Below are 27,669 nucleotides of genomic sequence, written 5' to 3' on the forward strand. Positions count from 1 at the left end.
ATCTAGGTACTAAGTCCTTCATTCTACATACTACAGTTGCAATTGTAAATTAAGCAGTGATTTACTACTCTACATAAGTATGTACGAAAATATTTTTACAAGGGACAAAACAAGTTGTGGATTATTTAGCAAGACTCCACTCTTATCAAAAGACTACACTGAGTGAAAGCAGTGGACATATTTTATCCTGGGAATGTTATGCCAATGCTCATCACATCTTCTGAAGTTAGGCTTACTTTCCCCAAAAGTATAAAAATGATAATTGAAAAGAAACTTAAGTATCAAAAAGGAAATCACACCATGAAATACTGATGCAGAACAATGCTTAACAAAAAATAATCTAAGACCTGCTGACGATGAGGACTGCACACTTGAGGTTAGAAAGGTGATTAAGTGCTTGGTTAAATATAGCCTTAAAATATGTCTTCAGATTCTATTCATAATTAAGAAAGCCTGATTGTTTGATGCCTTTTACTCTCTAGTCTCAGTGGAAATGCAAAGCGTTTGCTATATTGTATATTATAATCACAGTACTTAGCATACTGTTAATTATTATAATCAAAATATAAATGCCTAAACCCTTGCATCCTTTCTCCTCTAAAGTACATTTGCTTTAAATCTGTCCTTTATTTTATGACATTCAGAATTGCAATTATGTTTTACACAGCAGAAACTTTCAATATTTAAGAAACCACTTTATAAAGGACAGTATCAGTCTTCAGAGAGTGTGAGGCAGGATATGTATAATTCAGGCATACAACAAAGTCAATAGATACAAAGACCTGGTAACAGCCCGAACAAAATTCTGCAGCAATGAGGCCATAACCATATTAATTTTATTAAACCAAAAGATACAAAGACCTGGTAACAGCGCGAACAAAATTCTGCAGCAATGAGGCCATAACTATATTACTTTTATTAAACCAAAAGATACAAAGATCTGGTAACAGCCCGAACAAAATTCTGCAGCAATGAGGCCATAACCATATTACTTTTATTAAACCAAAATATATAATTTGCCATACCAATTTTACATTGTTGGAAAAAAAAGCTGTATAAAAGACTACTGAAGTACTACGAGCTACTACACACATACTTAAAAAGAACGCGACTTAAGTAAGGGTTATACTCTAGAAAACGTATTTTCTAGAAGTCACACAGGAGCATAAAATAAATTGGAACTTGTTGTGAACAGAAAAACGAACTAAACTGGATTACTCCACATTAATTCATAGAATCATAGAATAGTTAGGGTTGGAAAGCACCTTAAGATCATCTAGTTCCAATCCCCCTGCCATGGGCAGGGACACCTCACACTAAACCATGTCACTCAAGGATCTGTCCAACCTGGCCTTGAACACGGCCACAGATAGAGGATTCACAACTTCCTTGGGCAACCCATTCCACTTCCTCCAAACTCTTACAGTAAAGAACTTCCTCCTTATATCCAATCTAAACTTCCCCTCTTTAAGTTTGAACCCGTCAGCCCTTGTCCTATCACTACAGTCCCCTCCCCAGCATCCTTATAAGCCCCCTTCAGATATTAGAAGGCTGCTATGAGGTCTTACATGCAGCCTTCTCCAGGCTGAACGGCACCAAATTTCTCAACCTGTCTTCATACAGGAGGTGCTCCAGTCCCCTGATCATCCTCGTGGCCCTCCTCTGGACTTGTTCCAACAGTTCCATGTCCTTTTTATGTTGAGGACACCAGAACTGCACACAATACTTCCAGTGAGGTCTCACAAGAGCAGAGTAGAGGGGCAGGATCACCTCCTTCGACCTGCTGGTCACGCTCCTTTTGACGCAGCCCAGGATACGGTTGGCTTTCTGGGCTGCGAGTGCACACTGAAGCCAGCTCATGTTAAGTTTCTCAATGACCAACACCCCCAAGTCCTTCTCTGCAGGGCTGCTCTGAATCTCTTCTCTGCCCAACCTGTAGCTGTGCCTGCGATTGCACCGACCCAGGTGTAGGACCTTGCACTTGTCATGGTTGAACTTCATAAGGTTGGCATCAGCCCACCTCACAAGTGTGTCAAGGTCCCTTTGGATGGCATTCCTCCCCTCCAGTGTATCAACTGAACCACACAGCTTGGTGTCATCTGCGAACTTGCTGAGGGCGTACTCAATCCCACTGTCCATGTCAGTGGCAAAGATGTCAAACAAGACCGGTCCCAACACCAATCCCTGAGGGACACCACTCATTACTGGTCTTCAGCTGGACATTGAGCCACTGACCACAACTCTTTGCGTGTGGCCAGCCAGCCAGTACTTTATCCACCGAGTGGATAACTAATGTAAATGAAAGTGTAAACTTTGATAAGCTTGTAACAAAGGGGGTAATTTGTTAGCTTCTAACTGGAAAACAAGAGTCTGAAAAACTGTATTATTTTGTTTGCATAATTTAAGTAATTGAACACTGTCATGATACAGGATTTGTAAAGTTGGCAGTAATTAAGAAAACATTTGGCAACATCCTGAATTCACTAGAGTTCTATTTTTAAAGAAATGTTTTTCACCTAAATTATAAAGCTAAATAACTGACATAAAGAGGAGTTCTTTGCACAATGTAATTAATTCCTTATTACAAAATTTAGATATGGGATTACAATCCAGTGTAACACAACAATCTCTTTTTACACTACAGCAAGTTTTATGAAGTATTTTTTCCTTTTATATTTTGATCCACTACACACAATAAAGAAATAAATGCTGCACTTTGCTTCAAATGCTCTAAAATTCTTCTTTACATGAAATCTTTCAAATTTTACGTTTTTTCCACTCTGGCTTATCCGTTTCATCATCTTCCGGTTCCACTTCTGCAAAAACGGCTTTTGGTTGTGTTCTAGAAAACATTAAAAAGATTAAAATAATGGTCAGACTACAATTCTTTACCAGGAATTATTATTAGACATGCACTAGACACAAACGACATCCTTTCTATACTTAAAAAGAGAGTATCCTAGACTTGCCTGGTTTTCATTTTCAACAGAAACCTGTCAACTAATCTTCTAAGAAATGAAGAAACTTACAGCTCTCAGGCAAAGAAAAAGCATAACAAACACACATCTTCTGGAAGTATTATTTCCTCATCAGCTCGTTATCATTATCTGTGTATTCCATGAATAAAATTAAGATAGATGAGAGGAACAAATCAATTTAACGCAATGCTAGGAAAATGGAGCCACAGATCTTCTCATTCCGTGGTTTTAAAAACCAGAAACCTCCATTTTGATACACTATAGTATGAGAGCAGTCAGTAAGTGAAAACAGAACAGACAAGGCAGGTTTTCCGGCTTAGCCTGTGCGTGAAAAAATACCAACTTCTCTGAAGACCTTTTATCTAGCACTACCGTAACATAAAAACCCTAATGGTCTTCATAAGAGAACACAGTGTATCCTACAGTCAAGCTTGATGATATCTATTCCTCCACTGTTTACTTGTATTTTAAATAACACTTAAACTTTATAAAAATAATTATTGATTACTTTTTAAACGAACACAGTATCAAGCAGCATTTCAACAAACTGTTTGGATGTTCAGTTCCCCTGTTTTACACTTTAATCACTGCATGGTCCCCTTTTGCAACCTAATTCTCGGCACAACCACTGTGGAGCTGAATGCTCTTGAATTCTCATTACAACAGACACGAAAAAGTATAAAATGCAGCCAGGGCAGTCATCATCTCATTAATGTATTAAGTAATGTTTTTACAGCAGTCTAAGGATGTGAAGCATGATTATTGTAACCACTGTTATTTGGCAGACTCTACAAAAGGCACAAACCTTAACAAAATTGTGTCTGCCTTACTTAACACAACAGGTATAATTCAGTGTTGCCACTGACTTCGAAGAGTAATAGCAAGCCATTAGTTATTAAAGAACAGGATTCTCTGCTTGTTAAATACAGGCACCAGAACTAGTCAAAGACAACTTTCCTTATACAAAGGATCTTCTTATTTGCCTGTTTTCTCCACCATCCTCCAAACTTGTCATGGAGGTAAAAAACAACAACAACAAAAAACACAAAAAAAAAACAAAAAAAAAAAAAAACCACAATCCAAAACAGATACCCAGGATGAAGGCTCTACTGGCAAAAATACTGGATTTTTTTAGCTGCTGAAGAGCTGGAATGTATGGAATCTTCTTCCATACATATCAATGAAAGTTTATTTAGCTCTCTTTAACAGTGTAACTTACTTTTATCACAATAAATAAAAGGTACCTAAACGCCACACAGGATCACTTCAGGTCAGTATTGAGGGGCTTATTAGTAAAGCACAACTAGTTATATATAAATTCTGACCACAAAGCCTTCTACTGTCATAATTTTGGTTAGAAACTTCCAACTAAGGAGAATGACTTAATTTGTCAAACAAGCAGCAGAAACCCGCATTTTCCAGGATAGGTGTGGCACAGAGAACAGTTACAGACTTCAGTTAGTGTAAGTATTACATAGAATCAAGTAACACTGGGGATGGGAGGTGAAAAGAAGCTGCAGCGTCACGTAGCAGTAACCAGCTAAAGCAAACACATACAGAGGAAATCAGCTATGGTTGCTATCTCGTTTTTGAAAATTAACATGAAATGGCTGTAGCATCAGCTCAGCTGAAATGTAAACTGTTCCACCTCCACAAGCCACACAGCAGCAACTGGAGCCTAGGGCGATTTGTATGCCAGATCATTTTAAAGGCATAAGCTTAGAAAACACTGTTTTCATTTTAGCATTATCAGCAGTGATAATTTAAGTACAAAATGTTCTGCTTAGTAACTGAAATAGAGATTACTAGCATAGTAGCAGTTTGCTGCATGATTAATACAGAAGTTACCAGAACAGGTTTACTACTTCAAAATATTTTTATTTCTGAGGGCTAAATAACACATGGGGAAAACTCTGTTCTTTTTCCCCATCAACTTTCTGTATTTTATTTATCCTTGACTTTGGGGTTGACTTCAGCTTGTTAAGGATCCAGTTGACAGATTGCATCAGACACTGCCATAGAGGGCAAAGACCCAAGAGAGCTGGCTGATCTTTGAGGACAACCTCCTCAAAACATTCCATCCATGTGCAGAAAGTGAAGTCTGGCAGAAGTGTATTATGGATATACAGGGATCTCTTGTCAGAGATCAACCCCAAAAAGGGCGAACATAGAGGACACAAGGATAACCTTAGCCAAGAGGAACACAGACATTAAGTGAAGATGTAGAAACTGAGTTATGAAAGTAAAAGCTCAGCTGGAGTAGAAACTGGGAAGACAGTTGAAAGGCAACACCATGGCCTTCAACAGGTACAATGACAGCCAAAGGAATGGAAAGTAAAATGTGCTCAATGGGGCAGGAAACCTGCTGATGTAGAATATGGAAAAGATCAAGATACTTTATGCTTTCTCTGGCTCAGTTTTCCCTGATAAGGTCTGTCCTCATGTCTCAGAAGACCCCAATACTACCAGCAGAGTCTTTGGGAAGGAGTGAGACATTATTGACAGAAGAGGAAGATGGAGACAGGGAGTACGTTGCTCATTAGACATACACAAATCCATGAGATCAGATGGGATTGATCCAAAGGTACCAAGGGAGCTGGTACCTCAATGCCATGTGACTCAATGTCATTGCAAGGGCACTCTATCAATCTTTGAAAGGTCATGGTGACTGGGGGAGGTTCTCAATGATTAGAAAAGGCAAACATCATAATCTTTATGAAGGGCAAAAGAAGATTTGGGGAACTACAGGATATTCTACCTAAGTCCCTGGGAAGGCTATGGGAACAATCCCCATCAAACGCATTTCCATTCACAGGCAGGACAAGAAGGTTAGGAAACAGCCAGCATAGATTTAGCAAGAGCATACTATGCTTGTCGACCAGACTGCTGAACAGGCTGCCCAGAGAAGTGTTGTGGAATCTCTATCATTGAGGATATTCAAACTTGGCTGGGCAAGTCCCTGAACAACCTCAATGCACTGACAAATGCACTCCCATTGTTTGCAGCCTGTTAGTGTAACCCACAAAACCAGGAAAAAAAACTAACATGATTTCCTCATACTGTGTGCTTCTCTTTATTTTGGCGTTTCTCAACAAATACAGATATGCAGACCTCTAGAAAATTTCCAGGGGCCATGCAGACTGCTTTTGAGTCACCATAATCCCTCTGGTTATGGGCTGTTTTACTTAGTTACTTTTCAGGGATCCAATAAAAGTAGCTTATTGACATCTGAGGTTCACAGACTAGCAGCTAAAAAAAATACTGCTACAGCTAAACCAGCAGGAGAAGACAACTGCATGTCACAGCATGTTACTCATGCTGCAATAACTTTTGAAATTTGTGTTTATATTGCACTGGAATAAAGAAAAAAAGATTATTTTCAAGCATGCTCAGAAACCACAATAATGTCATAAAGGCTGTTTCGAGACTCAAAAACGAAGATTTTCAGCATGAGACCCCTTCATATTCCTTACCCCACCAACTACCCTGACTCTTTGCTGAATCTCAAAATTACTAATTTTTAAAACAGATTTACCTTAAATATACCAACATGTGCCAATGAAATCATTGTTACAAAAAATTCTCTTCAGTCCTGCTTCTTCAACTAAAGGTACTTGAGCCAATGCATGACTAGCACTTCACACACTGCTACGGCCACTGAGAAAAAGTTCAGTGAACACAGCACAGCTACAGGCTGTTGCTTCAAGTCATTCCCTTTTGCCTGTGACAGGCAGCAGTGATAAAGACAGCAAATTAAGGACAACATCACTGAAGGAAAAGGTATTTTGTAAGAACTCTGGTCTATCTTGGTGGGAAGGAAAACTTCAACCTCACTTTCCCTATGGCACAGAAGAGAAGTACATCTGGGGCTGATTAGGCCCTCAGCTACAATGCTTAGCAATTCCTTCAGAGGGACATCTGAAGTCATAGTATATCTGTACAGCTGTGTTAAAACAAACAGCTCACAAAGAATGTAATTTTCAAACATTTACAAATGATGCCTCAAGTTCTTTTCCTGCAGTTCTTTACTTGAAATTTTCAATCTGTTCTACCTTTCCTTTCACTCCACTGAAATTTGAAATTCGTTAGAGACTCTTGCCAAGGTCTCTAAAAAGCTTCTCCTGAAAAATCTCAAGATCTTTTCTTTATCCTCACCCATTATGACTTCTCTGCTGTGTTGGTCACACCTTTTTCACCACTTCATTCGCACTGCACTTCTGTGATGTGTCATCTCCTAATTCAGCATGCACGTTTTATAATCCTCAGTATCCTTTTCAGCAGCATCTGCTTTTTCACCTATCCTTTTGTCTTTTATGTACTTCCCCTTCCTTTTCTGGCTTACATTTTAGAAGAAATAGAAAGGCCAGGCTAATAATAAGAAGCTTGAAAAAATCTCAAGTGATAACACAAATGACTATTTGGCTTCAAGAACAAATCAGGCACCTTCAACTCCAACAAGAAGGAAATTTTTAGATACAATGTATAAGCTAACACCAAAAGTCCCACTGCAGCTATTTGTTTATAAGAATTACTGAACTGAAAATACAATTAAAAAGGTGTGAAGACAGTTCTCTGATTTAGAATGAGCTAATCAGTATAAATCGGGACCAAACCCTAATGCAGTCATCACAGAGTTATGAAAACTCCGATCAACTGAAAAAAAAAAAGCATTTCTTAGTCTTCTTAGTCTAAAATTATGTAATAACCATCACTGAAGAAAATTAACTACAATTTTCTTAGACATTTTCTTGAAAAGGAGAATGAAAAACTGTAGGTGAATAACCATCCATTAGGCAACACAAAACCAAAAGCCTTGTCAAACAAGAGATACATCGAGTGGATAGTACATTAAGTGGAAATTTACTACAAGAAATGTGGAAAAAATGAGAGCAGAGGAATGAAGTACTGAAAAGAACGCACAGTATTTAAAAAAAGAAAGTAACTTAGATGTATGACTTTTAGGTCTCAAGACAGAATGCAGTTATGTATCAGAGTATTGACTTTCCTAACTCTATAGTGTATCTTATGCTATAGCTAAGCAACTAGCTTCCCTAGGTTTGTACACTGCTCATTATTATGAACGACTGATTTTAAAAGGGCCACCAGGGACACTGACAATTCAGTATTACATGATAATTTATAACAATTACTTGTAATTTGCATATTTTATTAAATATGCATCCATAAGAATATCTGCAAGATGCTTTAGACACAGGGTAAACATACATGCCAGGTAAAGTCAGACATAGGATATAATTAACACAGCTGTGTGTGCAGGCAAGTAGCCAATAAAACCTATGACTATCACTGGTCTGCAGCTATTAATATAGACTATTAATAAATATTTCTGAAAATTAAAAACATACCATGATAACAAAGTTTTTGCATTCAGTGTCTTAAATAATAACAGTAATAACAATAACAAGAATAATAATTTTAAAATGCTCTTTGCATAGACAGTATCTTAAAAGTCAAGCTTTTAAAACAAGGATAACGGTAGTTTCACTGGCATGAGATTTATCAGCTGACAAAACCACTAAGGCAACATGCTGTTGGCTGCAGTCCAGTCCCCCCCACATATGTATCACCGTCTGGTGTGTAAGTTAATAGCAGTCTGGACCTGGATCCTCCCACTTCTCAGCTAGCTATCTTCTTCCCCTGCAGCTACATCTTCAGCTAGACACTAATGAGATCTGCCCACCTGACACCGTAAACCTTCTGTAATAGAGCTATGTTTTAAAACTTTCATGTCTACTACATTGCAGGTGTCAGGGATGAAACTTAACACACAATCAATGAAGTTACTGAGCCAAAAATATACTGAGTTATCTATCTACCTGATGGAATGTGTGATTGTATTTACTTTTAAAGATGGATAGCTGCCCATCTCAAATAAAAAAGGTACCAATGCACTCAAAGTAATTTTTATCTCTAGCACACATGCACTGTCAAACAATTAATGATCAATATTTAGCATATTCATTACAACAACTGTTACAGAATCAGGCTTTCAAATACTTCTTTGATGCAAAATGTGGTTCTGTATAATGCACTGATTTGATGTACATCATCAAATGCACGCTTATTAATTACCAGTATGCCATACTGACTAATTACCCAGTCAAAGCCAGGCTGAGTTACTAACATTCTCAAGCTGCTTTGGAACAGCTATTCAGTTACCTTTGTGAACACGTGGGTCAGATCCGAAAACAAGTGTCATCACTAGAAACAGCTATGATTCTTACATTTTGAGTATTTAAAGAGGTGGTGATTGTTTCCCTAAAGAGCTAAATACTAATAAAGTAAAGTCAGTAAAGAACTAATGAACGTACAGCCTAGGAGATAAAACACTGGGCTGCAAACATGAAAAAATAGTTTGCTACTGGCAGTCTGTTCTGTGCAGACTATTTCAGCTCCTCACAACCTTTACCTTATGCATTTTGAGAATACTACTTCATAGATTTTCTGTAACAAAACCATCAACAAAACATGAAAATTTTGGTAATTTTTGAAAGGCTACTTTCTGTTCATTACTGTGAAATTCATTTATTATTTATTTTAGTACTATGATGAACTATCTATTTAATGCTTTGAATTGTATTTACTTCTAAGAGAAAAAAAGTCTTTCGTAGAAAGTGATCTAGAAGCATACTGCACAATTTCCATAGCAACACATACACGCAAATGCCACACTCGCACATACATTTAAACTGAGTTGCCAGCTGTAGGATTACCGAGGTTTCACTACCATAATCTCAATAAGGCTCTTTAATTTATGTAACCACTACTGAACACTTAAGTTGAAGTCCTGATAGGAGATTTTATCAGTGCAATTTTTAATAGTACTATACCTTTAACACCAAGTTAATCTAAGCATGTACTCTGGTCCGTATGCAGGAAAAGCCTCACAAACTTACGACATTTGAGAAATCGCCTAAAATATACTGTCATAACATTAAGTAAATATTTTTAAGATTTAACCTAAGGATCAGCCAGAACTAGAGGGCATATTAGAAAACTTATCATCCCAGTCTGTCAAAAGGACAGTATTTTACTAAAAGGTATATTGCAATTACAGACATTGAGAAGATTCTAAACAGCTTAGAAAGCTTTAAAATAATTTTCTAGCACTGATAGGTACATTTTAAAAATGGAAATGTCAAATTTCAACAATTTAACCTCCTCTTCAAACTCTTATCTTCATAAAAAGAGTATGGTATATTCTTAGTTTACATACTCATGGCAGCAATCCAAAAAAGGCAAAGTATACCATTAAAAACGTGTGTTCTATTTTTACCAAACTCCCACTGGACTCCAGAAATACTGCTTGTATTTTTAATTGTATCCTTACTTAGCATATGCCGGAGAAATCCAGTATGGATTCTCCTCCGCTTCCTTTGCGTGACGTAAAATAGCCTCTCGAGGGTTGCTATCATCTGTCTTATCCAGTGCAATATTCTTCACTATATATGATGACAAGGTACCTCCATGAGTTCCAACACGCCCACCACGACCTGCAGAAAAAATAAAAAAAGACTATTTTAGAGATAAATATTTAAGAAGTAAACATCTATAACAGTGACCTGATACAAAGACGTTATTTAACACTGTAGGAAAAATCTAATTTAGAGCTGCATTCATGTAAGCGTTTTGCTGATTACATAACACAAAATAAGTCATTGTGATTATTTACTTATTTCAGGCAAGCATCCCAATCAAAAAACAATGTATACGGTGTTGGATATTGCCCATCATATAGAGTCACCATACAAAAAAGTTTGAATGCGAACCCAAACAAGTTTAGGACCCAACATGATGGTCCCTCTGGCATACAACAGTCTGAAATGATTACACCTAGATTACCTGGTCCTGCTACTGGAGGTTCAGGTTTGTGAGACTTCACAGGGTCCAGTCTATCCTTCTCCAGCTGCTTCCTGGTGCTTCGCTGTCGTGGTTCACGGAACATCGGAAGCGCATGGGCTGAAGGGTCACAGTTTGGAGAAGAAATGTTAGAAATTTTCTTTATAAGGTTTTAATTACAAAGACGAAGAATGAGGTTTTAATTACAAAGATGAAGATTAGGATTCTTCCTTGCAATGGAAAATGTGGCAGAAGCAGCAGCCCAGTTGGAGACAGTTCTTCTGTATCCAAGCAGTGATTTATTGATGGATACTGAGGGCTTCCTTCTGCTGATTTTTTTTCAAAGATGAAATCATTTAAGATATTTCCAGATTTCCTTCAGGCAGAAGCCTTTCATATGAAATACTGTCTGCACAGTTTATGTATATTTAATTTATTCTCCTATCACTCAGTTCTCAGAATTAGCACTGTGACCAACTGGTTGCTCTTTTCTGAACTTCCCAGTCTTCTAATGCTACAAGAGCATGGATACATTCTCAGATCTGCAACATAGAGGGACGCAGTCCTCTCACTGATCTAAATGGTAATGGTTCTGCACATGAAGTATTAATCATGTTCTTTCTTAAATTATGAGATTAATCAGGGTTGGAAGAATACCCATTACTGAGACAATTTAGCCAAATTATCAGTATTTAAAACTTCTATTTCCTCAAAAATGTCCTCCGTATCCTTCATCACAGTAATTGTTTTGGTCCGCTCAGGCAATTTGACAGCAACAGAAAAAGCCCATGTTCAGGGACGCAGTTTTCTTATGGTGAGGTTTAGCTCTCACACTCAGATATGCTAATTGCTGCTGTTTCCAAAAATGCAGGAAATTGTGCTGGGGTCAAAAGACCCAACAAAGGCAAAACTCAGCCTAACAAATCTTGCATTTAGAAGCACCAGCTCTATATTGAGTAAAGGAAGAAGAAAAAAGAAGAGAAGAAAGAGGAGACGAAGAAAGCGCAAGGAGACAAAGAAAGCGTGAGGAGATGAAGAAAGCACGAGGAGACGAAGAAAGAGCAGAAGAAAGAGCAGGAGAAAAGACGGAGAAACAGAAGAAGAAGAGAAAGAAGAAGGTAGTGTCTAGGGACTTACCAGTTTGATTTTTGAGCTTATTTCTGGAAGCCTGATCAATTTATTAGAGTGAGGGAAGTCACCACCAGGCGACAAAGCAGTTGTTTTCAAATAAATGTTTAGGCCTTATTTTTGCAGATTTCATTAAGTCTAAAATGCCTGGGACAATTTACTGAAAAGCACTAAGCTTGACTGGTTTACATACAGCATGTGACTCAGAGATCCAAGCCCTTGCTATTTGTGGAGTCAAAGTTGTCTAAGGGAAACCCAAAATTCATATTCCTGTGCTTTAAAAGTAACACCTTATCCCTAAAAACAACATTCCTATATTAAAAGTAGCCTTTACAGGCAATCCTAAAATTAAAGGGCAGCTGGAAGTCCGAAGGGTGTGGGAAGGAGTTTGAGCGATAGGGCAAGAGAAAGGAGAAGGAAAAAGGATTGGATCACTTTTCAAAAGGACTTCCAAGATCTTAATTTCTTCCCTTTTGTACTGGTAAGCTTAAAAGACAGACATCTAACCTCTTAATAGTTTCCAAAGTATGCAATGAAGTTCAACATTTGCAAAGCAAATCCTTACATTTTTCTGCATTGCTTTATATGGAAGTATCCTTATTTAGGTTTCAAAATGATGTGGAAAAACCGGAAAAACAGCTAAAACTCAAAGACAAAATTCCAAAACTTTGCATAATTGGGACCCTAATCTTTGAATGACATTTGTAAATGCTATTGAATACACAACTTCAATTACCTTTTAAGCAGAAAGGTGGTTTTTTTTTTGAATCACAAAAGCTCTTTACATTATAAACACTAATGACAAGGTGCACACAAAGTATTTAGATAATAGACCATGTGTTGATATAGGCAAGGCTGTAGTAAGTAAGGATGGATTGAGAAGAGCACCCAAGGGAGAGAAATATCCCTGTTCTTTGCCAGCTACTACTTTACCCACTGCTACCCAAAAATCAGAGCTGGACATCTGCAGCAGTGAGGCAAGCAGGAGACAGCTGTGGCTGGGAAATACCCGAGATGGGAACCTAGAAGACTGCTGAGACTTTCTTTTGTTTTTTATGCTGCCAAACAATTATCTTGTTCTATAGAAATGGTTTTAGCTATTTCCAGTACCAAAACTACTGGAAAACACAGATGAATCCAAACACCATGGAACTGGAAGAGAACGAAGAGAAGCAGGAAAGCAAAATAGTGTGACTCTTCTCATTCCATATGATGAAACACTACATTAGGGGAATGTTAATGGTGAGGGGCAAAATCTCAGTTGATCCCCTCATCCCTTTGGAAAATTCGCCCTTGGGAAAAGGCAGATCACTAAACACTTTATAGTAACAATGATAACTATTTCTTATGCATCCGCTAGCCTTAATATGAACATAAGGCCTTATACAAGGACAACCTTGAGGATACAGAGGTATTTAAGCTGTTTAAAACCCCATATAACTCCGGATAAGTTCTAAAGTTTGAAAAATCACTTGCAATTTTTTCTAAGACCCATCACTAATGTCTCTGATTTTGTCACTGATGCTGTTAACGCTCTCAACTGGGAAAACATTTCCTAAACTCATCTACAATCACAGATTTAGTTATGTAAAACTGAAGATTTGGGAAAACTCCAAAATACTGGAGTTTTGTTGGTTTGTGTGGTTTTTTTTTAAGGCAGTTGTTTTTTCAGGCTTTCAGGTGCATCAGGACCTAAAAAGCAATCATTATTAGTAACTTTACAGAGCCTACAAGATATATGTTCCTTTCTGACTGTGCAAGGCTAGAAAAAAAATTTGTACAAAGCACTAACATCTCACACCAGTGAGCAACACTTGATGAAAAGCTGCAATTTTTTTAGAGGAGAAAAATATAAAGCTGTATGATCTGCAAATAATTTCAAACCTAAGAACTAAGGATGCTTCTATAAAGATATACTTAAATTCCTTACGTGTTATAATGTAATCCTGTGTAAGAGTCTCTGCTGGTCTCTCTTTTCGCTTTGTTTTGACCACACATAATTTTGCTCCCCTAGGAGGAAACACACAGCAGTTCAGTTGGTCTATTTATATCAAACAGAAACAGGTTTTTATTCAAGACAGCCTTAACAAAGTTATACAGCATTTTAAATACTCATAAATATGTGTATCTTTGCCTGTCCGTGCACATGTGGAGGACAGAGATTACTGATTCTGTTACAGAGCAGTTTATATGACATGCGGAAACAAGGGTGGAAGATTCATTTCACACTTCATTTGTCCACAGCACTTGCAGCATGCACAATGAAAGTGCTTCTCTCACAACATCAGCAATGATTTTCTCCTAGTACTCTTACTAAGCCACAGAGGCAGCAGTTATATCTTACTAGAGGTGTCTCTAACACTGCAGCTGGAAAAAACTGCATAAGCCTGGCTGGTGCAGACTGATTTAAACTAGTGGTGTTTTCCTCCTCATAGCAAGTACCAGGAAACAAACTGGACACAAAACTGAGCTAGGACTCTTGTGGTCTCTGACCCTAGGAAATGCAGGCTACCCTCTGAAGAGCTGTCCAAACAAGGATGACCAACTCTCTTGTTCTCTAAATTGGCAAAGACCAGAAAAATAAAACATTTCCAATAATATTGTAAACTAGAGTTTACCTTCACCTCGAAGTGTCACAGTAAGCATCTGGACACAGTATGTTTTTGGATGCCATTGAAATAAAGATGAATGCATATACAGGCAGAACATTATACCATTCAGTATTGATGAAGCGTACATTTCCCCCCCAGCTGACAGGAAGCAAGCATGCCCAAGTTCACCAGCCAATCCAGATAGCAAACTAATTGCAAAGGAAGTATTTATAGACCACTAAAGCCCTCTTCTTTTCATTCCAGCCTGAGAAGTCATGTCTGATGAATTGCTACCAGCTTTCCATTAGATTTACAGGCAAAAGCCACAGGATAGATGCAGGTAGGGGAGAAGATTAGCAGAAAGATGGGAATGTGCTTCCTTGGTTTGCACCCTCTCAAGTTGCTTCTTCCAGTACTACTTCACAGACACTGAAGTTTAAGCTAAGGCTTTTAAAAATGATTTTTACTTCAGGAGATAAAAAAAAAAAAAAAACCCAAACAAACATAGTCTCATCAAAAATATAACTAAATTAAATAAATTTCCTTTCAATAACACCACATCAGCAACCTCCAAGAGACTGGATGGAAGTTTGGTTATTTTTACTGCAGATTTCATGCAACAGAAAACTGAAAGCATATGTAAATTCAGGTAGAACAGACAGCAAGCATACTGCACCAGGAAAAGGTCAGAGTGCCTGTTTTTCAGAAACAAACTGGTTTCTTGTTTTTTATTTCTTTCTACTCTTACTAAATAAGTAAAACTGAAAAACACTGCAAAACAAATGCTACTAAAACGGTTTTTCTCATTTCTTAGTATAATCAAAGAACCATGGAATCAGGCTAAATTTAAGAAAAAAAATAATGTTTTTAGTCCTTAATCATGATTACATACCTCTGGCTTTTGACAGGATCATAGTAGACTTTGGCTAAACCATTTCCTGTACCAACCATGATCTGGTTCAGCTTAGGATGCCAAAGGCTACGCACAACACTCTGAAATAAAAAACATATTGTTAGCTGGTCATTGATCTAGATCTTAGAATTAATATTCCTATTGTCAAATAGTGGATCAAAGTCACACTGTAGCAGCAACATGCTTAAGAACATGAATGAATATATGAATATGTGGATGAATAGAAGTTCCAGAACAACGTAAAAGGAGTGACAACATGGTGGCAGCATGACAGTGTTTTCCATAGACTAACTGGTCCAGGGTCTTAGTGAGCATTATGAAAACGGAAAGTTAAAGGAGGATTTGAATAATGACAGCAAGGAGAACAATGAAGTGCTTCAGACACAGCAGTACAGGCCTTCATGACTTTTGCATTTTTATTCTTAATTCTTAGTTCTTCCACCCTGTTCTCTAATTTATGCTTTTCACTTCTCACACAGTGCTGACCTTTCAGTTGCTGACTAAAGAAATGGAAGAGCAGCTGATTTTCACTCTTGGTTCTTTCTTCCCCACAGCACTCAGAACTGGGTAATTGAAGCCAATGTCTCACAGCTCTGTCACACTTCTGGTCAGCAGAGGAACTAATTCTCAGACATTAAGAGTATTGTTCTTTTACACACAGAGTGTGGTTCTCCACATGACTTTGAATCTCCATGTGATTAGTGTATTCAGTCTGATTCAGCACACCAGCACAGGAACTCTGTCACAGTCAATCTTCTGACTCAGGAGCATCAAGGAACTTGGTGAGAAGGGCAATGCATCCCAACACAAACACAAAACCTGTATGTGCCTCTGACTAATAAGGGCAAGAAAAGTGTCTGGTTTTGAGAGACAATAATTTTTTACAGAGATATTGTCCAAGACTGAAGACTGGTCTTAACAGTGTTTGTATTTCTGGTGTAACAAATGTATCCAGAGTTAGCAGGATGCATCATTCTGTTAGTATTTCACTGAAAAAAATGCTCATTTTTTGCCCTGTATTTCCGCTAACTACTTCTCTCTTCTCAAAAGCCAGGAATAGATTCTTCTCAAAGTGAATTAATAATTCAATATTCAACCATTATCACCCATCTACCTACATAATTTTTAACATAATACAGCACATGAAATTCACAGAATGGGAACCACTAATGTCCTAAGAGAAATACAGCACAGCTAAAATATAATTAGGAGTGTAATAAAGCCCTATGATTTGGGAGATAAGAACCATCTAATCTGAAAAAGCATGGTTACCTATCAGCTCTAGTGACTCCTGAATCACTTCTCATTTCATGTTCCATACTTTCTGCTTTGGCCGAGATCCCATTTTTTTAATGTTATGAGAAATACAGTATTAAAAATATTGAAAAAATTCTAATGCGCATTCAGCCATCATGAATCAGAGATTCATTTTACTACAAGATGATGGAAGACTCTCTTCTGAGCTATTTTTCTGCTTTGTGCTCTTGTTTAAGAAGAAAAATTGAATGAATTGAGTTTACATGAATTAACCGGCCATTCCTTACAAGGTTCCTCTTGCAAAACATTCTCTTTCTACATAGATGTACATACAGTATTATACATTTCCAGGTGCGTACAGGTACAAATGAATCTGGTTTGCTTATTATGAGAAAACTAAATGACAACAATCTATTACAAGATAACTAAAGGTACAAAGTAGAATTCTCTTATTATTCCATAAGCTTTGCCACAAGCAATCAAAATAATCAATGCAGGGTTGCTAGTAAGTTGTTTGATTTAAACAAGACATTCTTACATACTGTTAATGCTCAAAATGCTACAGTAACTTTAAAACACCCAAAGCTAATAAGCATTGAAGGTCAGAGGCGGGTGGCCTTTTATTAATATTTATTGCATGTTTTTCACCAGCCTTCTTCAACTTTCTCGTTCATGTGGTTCTCCACTTTCTACTGTCAAGTAAATGTATTTTATAGCATGGTACTGGACACCAGCCAACAAAAACAAAGTCTGAGACAGTGTGGCTCAGCACTGTTGGGGATTGCTAAATTTCCAACTTGTCAAACATGCACAGCACACGTAAAACCACCCATGGCACATGCTCCAGAGCAGGCAAAATAACTGCCATTAAACACAGACCTATAAATCTTCTCAAACTGTAAAATGTCCCCAAAATATAACTAAATAAATACAAGCTGGAACATGCAAGTAATTTTATTAATCCATTGGCATAGAAACTACTTTATAAGAAATAATACAAATACTTACATAGATTTTCATATTATGTTAGAAATGGGCAATACTTTAAAAAGACCAAAATTCCTAAACTAGATCCTGAATTTTTTCCCCAATGATATAAATCTACACAACAAAGTGATCACTGTGGACTAGGTCCACACACTGTGAATGAGGGAAAAGGCGATTCTTTATCATACAAAAAATAGTTACTACTTTGATGCCTCTAACCTCCCTACTGTTCAGTTAAAGTAACTATCGTAGACATCTTTATCACTGGAAATGCTAATCATCAAATTCCACCTCCAAGAAGGTCCTACCTCCCAGCTCTCCAGGCAAACAAGTGTGTTAATAGCAGGAAAAGTTTCTTCCTGGCTTTGCCTACCTGTGTAAATAGGTAGATACCCACCAACTGATACTGAATTGTACACAATTACAGAATGACTTCAATCGGAAGAGAGCTCTGGAGAACACCTAATTCAACCCCACACACTCTAAAGACGGCCAACAGGTAGCTCTGAACACTATGTTTGGTTTTGAATATTTCTATGGACAGAGACTCTCTGGGCAACCTGTCTCCATGTACGACCACCTCCATCATAAAAATTACCAAACCTCAAACTGTTTTCTTATGTTTAAGTGGACATTCCTGTAATTAGTGTTGTGCCTGCTGTGCAGAGCAGAATAACGGCCTCCCTCAACCTGCTCGCAACTCTTTTGCCTGATATAAATGGCTATGGGCTTCTTATTGCCACGTTCTGTTTCTCTGAGATGGAAAGGGAATTTGCCATTCCACAGTAACTTTTTAAGAATACCTTGTTTCATTCTAAGATTGTGCCCTGCAATGGAACCCTACACAAACAAGGTGGTACTTCAATTTTAACTGCCCTCAAGACAGGAGTTCGAGCAATAACCTCAGCAGGTAAGAACAAACTGCAAGCTCTCACTCCACTTACCAAGGTGGTTCCATGCTTGGTAAGAGAAGTAAAAGACCAGGGAATAAAACTGCTTGACATTGCTTTATAGAAGCCAAGCACAAAAGACTGGACCAAGTATGAAGTACTGACTGCATGGAAATCTTGTGGATGACAGCTTCAACATTCAGAAAATACACACACCAGAAAAACAAGTAAAAATTTCAGTTAACTAATTCTAGATTCAAACAATCACACAGAAGGACTTTACATGTTTCTTATAAAATAAAACTGAAACAAGTTTATGTAGATTCTGAAATACTGAAATTTCCATGTCATATATCAGCTTTGCAGATGGAAAATAATATATTATAAAAAATAAGAATGATAAAATGAGTAATGTATCATCACATCAACATCTTCAATATTTAAGATAAAGATTTCTGGATGTTTTGGGCAGTACATCTTTTGAGCATGAAGTCCTGGAAGCCTGTAATATAATCCTGAAAATAATTTTATCCATGGAACTAATGAAGCCAGCTCTGTAAGATCTGAAAGTACGGCACTTAGATGCAAAAGCATTAAGTTCTCCAAATTAGACCAATCTCAATAGCCTTTTGCAATGCCTGTTGCATATATAAACACAGTAGCCTGTGTTGGGAAATACTGGTAAAAGACTGTGAAAATATTTTTGTGAAGTCAGGCAAGGAAAATATTAAAAATGTTAACAGAAAGAAAAACACTCCAAATTCACCTTCTTCACTGCCACTGTGGAATAGGCTACAACAGATTCAGTGGGTGTTCTTGACAGTAGGCCTTTGTAGTCATTTTCAGGTAACAAATTGTCCTGTAATGCTACTTACACTGAAAGTCAATTAAAAGATTATTTTAAAGGCATTGCTTTTTCAATCTGGATGAGAATGTTTATCATCTTAAACAACTGCCTAAAGAAATAAGAACATATTACTGATCATTCTTGAAACTTGCCATATCTTTTTCTGAAGTTGCTATAGTATGGTTAAAACAAAATATGAATTATCTGAACTATATATAATTTTTATTTTTAAGCTAAGCACTAAACTTACTTCAGACTCACAGTTCTTTTAAAATAAACTCCAGATTTAGAAAGTTTTACCTTTAGTAACTTAAAAGTTTAATAATATGTGGTAATCTTAAACCATAAAACTCAAACACATAGAAAGGTGGCAGGCAAAAGTGATGATATTGCTATTCCCTTGTGTGCTATTCCACCTGCATTTCTTCTGAGACACACAGTCCCAGATCATGTGAAATTCTGGGGTGATTCATAAATAGTCTCACCCTTAACAGTCTGTTCTCACCTGTGGGTTTCCCTTTGTAGCATATGGAGTAGAGCTGTTGCTGCAGTTAAACAATAAACTATGACAAATAATTTTTCTGTTAGGTTATTTTTTGTCTGGCTTAGCTGACTAGGTGACTACACACACGGTTTTGCTGGCACTCTGTACATTAGCAGTGTTTTGATGGGATTTAAGAGCAGTGCTTCTAAATGAGAAACCGAAGCCTGAAACATAGTTTTCTGTTACACAGAATGGGACATTTATTCTGGCCTAGAAATATACTCCTGTGTTTAGCAGGCAAAGTGAAGAATAACCAAAGCAGATTTCTCAGAAAGCAAAAGCTAATTATCTCAACTGAAACTGTCCAGAGCACTTGGGTAACTCCCCAACAGAAGTAAACAATACGGAGAGGGTATTTTACAAGGTCAGCAAGAAAAGATTAAAATGATTTGTGGCATAGGAATGGAAAATTTACCCCTAAGATGAAACCACGAAGCTGGGTAAGGTCATAAAACTTTAAACTGATGTCAAGGATTGAAAGAATTCTCATGGATCTTTGCTTATAAAGATGTTTCAAGACTGCAGCAGCAAAGACAAAATTCAGTTCCCTAGTCCATGCTTCAGGTAAAAGCATTCAGCCTTATAGCATGAATAGAGCGGGTCCATGATGGAAAGAAGTATCTCAGGGGTGTCAGTATAGATTGGAGGCACAAACAGTAGGAAAAGTTAACAAATTCTAGTAAGATCAACTAGAAAGGGCTAGACTTTTTACACTGGGAACAGCAACTGGCAGAGATTATGGGGGTTGTGAGAAGTTTCAGAGCGGATGCATTATTAAGAAAAAACCCAAAGCAAATATAACAAGCTTACCTGGTTTCTATATATTACATATATCTTAATTCTTAGCCCTAAAATATTTTTCATACGAGAGCCTAAGCAGTCACTTAAACTCATTAATATCTTTTGAACCTACTAAAATGTAAGGCTGCCCCTTACGTAGCAAAATAAGGAGAGTGTATATAAAGAATGTCTCTCAAAAGCATTATTCATCTCTACCCTCTTTCACCCTGCTGCAAAAGAGCTAGGGAAAATAAGGTTTCCCTCCACTGCTGTCTTCTTGTATTCCTAACATTTTGCATGTCTGTAAGCTGAAGCTGTATGAAAGTACTGAGTTCTTAGATTTTGCATTTCAGTTGAAACTTTGACTAATACCCAACAAAATGTAACTACCATTATATGCATACAACTCCCAAGATAATTGCCAATCTTTTGTAGCTAGCAAAACTTCGTTAAACAGGCATGTATATGTGCATGCATATACTGATTATGGATGTCAGAATTTGCTGCAAGAGCGGCATGATATCAAGTTTCACCAAAAAAAAAAAAAAATCCTTATTTTTTACATAAATAGGCATTCTGAAGCACTTAGGTGAACGAGGCTATATTCTTTCCTTGCTACTGCAAAATGAAAAATAAATTAGATGGGCCGTATTTTACAATGATGTTTTAATTTCTTTTTCCTCCTTCAGGGGGTCTTACTGCATCTCTATCAGGCACTGTTTTCTTTGGAAACAACCCCTTCTCCCTAAAGACAGTTAAGTATTAAGGTTAAATACCATGCATTTGTCTTCTAAATGAACACTTCATGTTAAGTATCAGCTTTTTCAAGTTCATTGGTAAAGCTCCTACTGCCATGCTTCCGTATCAGTTATGCACTGTCCGAATAAACATTTTCAATTTTCCCTTTCCTTCACATACAGCCATTCATTCATCCCTGATAATTCTCATTTTCAGTCTGCTTCTACATTTGCTCAAAAATGCCAGAACTGATTATTCAGTTATCTGCAGCTATCAGACTTCTAGGCTCTAGACTTCTAAGTTCACTAAACTAATGTCCCCTTTCATGACTACTAGCAAAAAAGTGTTAAAACCAAAAGACAAACAAATCTGGTAAATGGAGAAGATGCAATTATGTACTTCCACACCTGCAGAAAACTACTCTAAGAGGGTGGAAATCTCTACTAAATGATGCTGACATACAGCTACTATTTGTACTATCTCTGTGGTTAGTGTACAACCAAAACCTCTCTTGCAAACTGGAAAAAGTGATTTCCTTACGACTGGGGGAAAAAAAAAAAAAAAACCACCCCAAAACTAATTTCAGATAAATACTGAAAATGGAAAGAGAACATACTAATCCTATGCTTTCATGCCCCCCTAACTGTTGCAGCAAGAGCTCCTGCGGTTTGAAGGTTTCCTTTGTGTGATTTTTCCACCAGCTACCCCCCCCCCCAAAAAAAAACCAAAACCAACCAAACACCCCAAAAAAAGTTTGTTCAAATTTAGTTAAAAGATCTATAATCTTAAGGTGAAGTTGCTGACGTTTTGACAGTTATGTTTGTAAATCAGGTGCAAGCAAGAGAATATAGACTTCACTCTCGGTTAGCACAATCTCTTCATAGCGGCAGGCTCTTCTGTAAACTGCCTACAGTTAAAATCCTTAAATCAATAGAAATCAGTGCAGAAGTAATCCACTGTCTCCTACTTTGCTGTTAACAAGGTCAGAGCACAAGACCTGAAACATCCTAGTGCTTTAGCAGGACAGAACAAACACCACTGGAGGGAAGTAAACTTACCTCACAAAACTTCCAATGTCTACACCTATAATGTTTACAGCTCCGCTCTTCAAAAGCCTACAAACTTTCACCTCCCTTTATAGCTAACAGAGAGAAGCAAGAATTTTACAGTGGCCTTCATAAAACCTATTTTAGATACCTATTTTAGGATAAGATAAAATCAGTCTGGATGTGTTTATTTTTCTGTGTTGATTAGAAAAGGAGCACAGGGTAACTGGATAAGCAGTAGACATCTATATTTGGCCAGGTGAATCCCCGAAGCCTACAATGGCTAAAATAGCTATGTAAGAAAAACGAGGACCTATATTATAGCAATTGTACTACATACACGTAACTCCCCAGCTCAAGGATAAAGGATCCTGGAAGCAAAATTAAATACTCCTAGTGTACAAAGAATACAGCAGATACAAATTACTAAAACTAGCCAACAAATTTTTAGAATCTGAGGTCTAGCTCTGGACATACCAAAAAGCCAAATAGGGATAAACCAGAAACAGAGCCTATACAGACCCTTATTGCTTACCCATTTGCTAATTTACAGTCTAACAAACAACTCTTTCAGATTCTGTCTTGAAGCTATACAATAAAAAAGTGACAGAAAGGGCTGCTCCTTTAAGAAAATATTTTTGGTTAAGAAAAACTTAAATAAACCTTCCCTCTTTCCCATGTGCAAGCTTTGCTTCAATGGCCATGACGGTATGTGATGGGTTCTGTTTGAACAGCACAGCTCAGATTTGCTGCATTTGGCTATCCAGACAGCGACATAAGTGGCATGTCAGCAGGGAAGATAACGAACGTGTATGACATTCTGACCATGATCTCTGTAAGGAGAGGTCACCACAGCAGTAGCCAAATGGGGCTTTTCTCACTGAATCGAGTACGTATCTTAACTATAATTTTTACACATTCCAACATTGCCAGAAAAAGAAAAATCTGTCAAAATCAGTGCAAATTGTTGATTTATCGCTGTCTTTTCTCCTGTAAAAACCCTTACATATTCATCGTGAAGAATTACTTGTGCAATGCAATATCTTTAAAACACTAGAATCTTAAAACATAATTAAGGTTAAGGAAACCTAACTGTTTATTAGTTTGGCAGTTTTTGTTTGTTTTAAGCAACAGTAATTACCTTTCAAATTAACATTACTCATTACCTAAGCTTATATTACATTATATTTAAGAAGGGTAAGCAATTTCAAGCTTGTGGTTCAGTGAGACACCAAATCTCAGTGTGCCTTCCATCTTAATCTTCTATAGCGCTAGAACTTGCACAACATTAAGTCCATCTGACTTTAGTGATATATTTTCCCATTTTCCTATCAGAGAACGGAAGAAGTTACTTCAGAAAAATACTATAATTAGTTCAAAGAACTTATATGTCATTAAATAAAACATTAAAATATTTGGATGCTAACAACTAGACAGCTTCTCACTATCACAAAATCTTTCAACAATTGCTCCCCATCCCTATTTGGCTACTGCCATTTTTAAACAACTGTAATTAGAAAAGATATTAAAGCAGCGGCTTTCAACCTTTTCCATTTTATAATGAACGTGTGGAACCATTTAGAAACCTTAAGATACTTAGACAACTGTACAGGGGATGCAAATCTAGTTTTCATACAAATCTTCGCACGTTTGAAGTGGCCCTCATTTTTCACGGACTGAAAACTTTTCTGCAAAGTTCTTATGAAATACACTCCAGCAAGAATTGCATACATTACTTGTTAAGAGAGGAAAATGCTTCAAAATATACTAGAAATCTCATGATGCTGGGCTGCAGGAAAAGCCCATAAGCATTTTAACCTAAAGGCAGCAGAGTGACGCCTGCCTGTCTCAAAGATCTCAAAGCTTCAAAGGAAACATTTATTTCCTCCCTCTCATGCTATCGTACTCTATATTGCAGCCAAATGTTTCAGCACATTTTCTCCCAAATGTACAAAGAGGTATTTTCTCTCCAATTTATGGAGCTGCAACTTAAAGGGAATTTTTTAAAAAATTAAACCAAATCAAAAACTCAGTATTAAAATCTGAAGCTAATGGCATTTTTACCCGCAGAACTACCACTATTTCTACATAATAATCAAGGTTCATTAATAATAATGGTTGACATGGAGAATGTAAAGTAAAATCGACCTATAAAGTTAGCATAATAAGAAAAGGCTTTTACATAAGATAGGTCTCTTCTTCCTCTACAGTCACCTTAATTTCTTTGCGGAAGATCTGTATGAAACATCAGCTATGTTAACTGTCTACTCCCCTCCAAGAAACAGAAGCTTTCTGCCCTAGGAATAATAGGAAGATAATGCTACTTAGTGACAGCATTAATTCCCACTGCACACTCTGTAATCTCTTTCTGCTGGTGACTTAGGGCACAATGGTGACAAAAAAAAGCCTACAACTTGGCTCGCCATGTTGCTGTATCTAGGATAGCCTGGTCTGCCTCGTGGATGCACCCACCAAGATAGATGGGGAACTAAGCCATTTACAAATGTTTGCCAAGCTGAACAACAAATGTACCAGTATTCTTCTACCCTATTTCTTCTTCTGAACAAAAGAATGGTTAATACTAATTTTGATACTATGCATGCTATGATAAAAAAGGAGGAAAAAAATGCTGCTCACACAATAAAAATATAATAATATTATATTAAAAATTTACTTTAAACCCCAACTGCAAGAATCTTGAGGTTTTAGATTCCCCTGGTGAGCTCTTCCAAGGAAAAGAGCCAACTACAATAAATAAGGTGGGACACTAGGGAATATTGATCAATCAGTGAACTGCTATCATTAGATTTAAAATGCTCACGAGAATACAGTAGTAGTGGAAACAACACTAATATTTTTCCCTTGTGAACCATGACTTAGAAAATGTGTAGAAACATTCAACAGAAAATGGACCAGAAATGGATAAAACTTAAAATGTTCTATGTAGAAACAAGGAAAATACTGAAAACAATTTCAGAGGCCAATAATTTGAAGCAATAGTGAACATACGGATAACAATGCTGTATCACATTGCAAGGCACAGCTATAAACTATATTCTTAGACGTGAACTGAGCCTTTCAACCACACTTTTTTTTTTTTTTGTGAATAGAAGAAACTGTTTTTGTTGTAATTGCAAGGTAAGGAATTTTCAAGCACCTGCTCTGTTAAAACTGCAGCCACACTTTCATCACAGCATTTCACATAACTAAGGCAGACAATCTTCACACACACCCCTCGCTCTTTGCTACAGTGAGGAAACCTGCACAGCTTATTTCTCTTGTACAACTCAAACTTCTAGTGACAGCTCCCCTAAAATAAAGTACATGCTGCTGCAGGACATACAAAGGACCAGACTGCCTCTAAACACATGAAAGCAGAGAATAAAAACTGACACATTACTGCAGCACTAGAAAACACATTCCCTGTAATGCGTGATTCACATTTTATGCTAGATTTTTTCTTTAATGAACACAAAAAATGTGAATCTTAAATACTGCATTTACTTCCTTGTTGAAAATGTGGATTTTCCTTTCAAATGAAATAAATGGCTAAAAAAAAAAAAAGTAGCATGATGATCTCTTCCAGAAGTTAAACAAATTTATTTTTCTTAAATTCAAAAGCTTTAAATCTTAGTGAAATAGGCCACAGTGGAAAAGCCCTTTATTATATTACTGCACCTTATAAATAATAAATGGTACCATTTGAGGTCAACGAAAGAAATACTGCAATCTTATATCAACTCTGCATAAAGGATGCTGGAAGTTTCATATTCCTTATTCCTTCTTTCCTTTTCATTCTTTAATCTAAAAAGAAGCTTTATTTATAGCTTGTCTCAGAAGACCTTCTTGAAACATCACTTACAGGTATTTTCAGATGTATTTAATAATTTAACTTTTGCTTTTATTTGAGAAACTTAAGAAAATACTGAAGAATCCTCCCAATAGAAACAGGTTTCCCCAAAACCCAACAAATCTATGTTATAGGGCTGCTGCATGTGTACAAAAATCTGCATGCTATTTTTAAAACTTGCACACCGCATTTTATAATGTATGCAATATAAAAATTTTAGATTTAGATGCATTTAGAATGCATTTTTAGATTAAATTATCACATTTTCATTTTAAAATAGCAATTTCTGTATTTGTACAGCTTCTGGATTTTTTTTTTTTTTTTACTTTCTCAGTGACCACTCTTGCTTGGAAGTAATGTGTGACTGCTCTGCATTTGCCAAAATCAATTGTGACTTAATAAAGATAAGTACTGGGTGATCTGTTTGACCTAGCCAAACTAACAATAGACATGAGAGTCATTCAAGTGGCTATCCACAGCTATTTTCAATTAATTTGACACTGGGGAAAATGTTGTGTACCCAACTCAGTTTCCCATACATTAGGTATTTATAATTGGCTCTCATGAGGATCTTAAACTTGAATAACCAAAACAAGAACTAGGAATTAACCCTCCCTGACTTGCATCTGATAATGAAATCTCCCTTTTATTCCAGAGAGTGGAGTTACAGACATCCCAAAAGATGAAACCTCATCCCAAAGCAGCTACAGGTCTTTCTTCCTCTCATACTACCTGAAAAAAGGAAAGAGAAGTGGCCTTTGAGTTTCTGTGTGCTCACTTTGTATGTACCCCTCATCTGGCAGCTGTATTTCCTGACATCTGTCTAAGTTCCTCATTCACTTAATGGACCAAAGAAGTATTTTGTACGCAATTATAAATCTTTCACATAAAATAAGTCTGAAATGCTCAAAGTGAGAAATTTTAACATATTTTCTTGTGGATATTTGTGGTGAAAAAAAGAACAAGAACAGTTCACAGATAATATTGCCAAGATAGAAGAAACAGAAAAACTATGAAAAAGATACAAGCACATAATAAGATTTTCATGTTAAAAAGACCTGTTCTGTACAGTTTAGCATACATAATTATGGTCACAGTACAAAGTCTTCATAATGTCCAATGACACCTGTACACACTGAGCTAGAGTAAGGCTGAAGTACTGCATGTAGAGCATCGACTTTCCTTATGAGAGTGGGAGAGGAGGATCTCCCACTCCTAAGTTTTGATCTAATCTGCAGTAAGTAAATGACCCTGCCAGTG

The 27,669-nt window shown here is 37.0% G+C and overlaps 1 protein-coding gene across 1 annotated transcript in view; it reads right to left on the bottom strand.

Moving 5' to 3' along the window:
• Positions 1 to 893: 893 nt before the first annotated feature.
• WDR70 (WD repeat domain 70) overlaps positions 894 to 27,669 on the bottom strand; it is a 119,727-nt gene continuing 92,951 nt past the window's right edge. Inside the window, exons 14-18 of the mRNA XM_065662898.1 lie at positions 15,450 to 15,550; positions 13,897 to 13,976; positions 10,842 to 10,958; positions 10,330 to 10,492; positions 894 to 2,842 (exon numbers count right to left, since the gene is read on the bottom strand). Of these exons, the coding sequence (XP_065518970.1) occupies positions 2,758 to 2,842; positions 10,330 to 10,492; positions 10,842 to 10,958; positions 13,897 to 13,976; positions 15,450 to 15,550 (546 nt within the window). The 3' untranslated portion in view covers positions 894 to 2,757. The remainder of the gene's footprint in view (positions 2,843 to 10,329; positions 10,493 to 10,841; positions 10,959 to 13,896; positions 13,977 to 15,449; positions 15,551 to 27,669) is intronic.

This window comes from Lathamus discolor, chromosome Z (assembly GCF_037157495.1).
Source record: "Lathamus discolor isolate bLatDis1 chromosome Z, bLatDis1.hap1, whole genome shotgun sequence".
In the NCBI taxonomy this organism is placed as follows: Eukaryota; Metazoa; Chordata; class Aves; order Psittaciformes; family Psittacidae; genus Lathamus; species Lathamus discolor.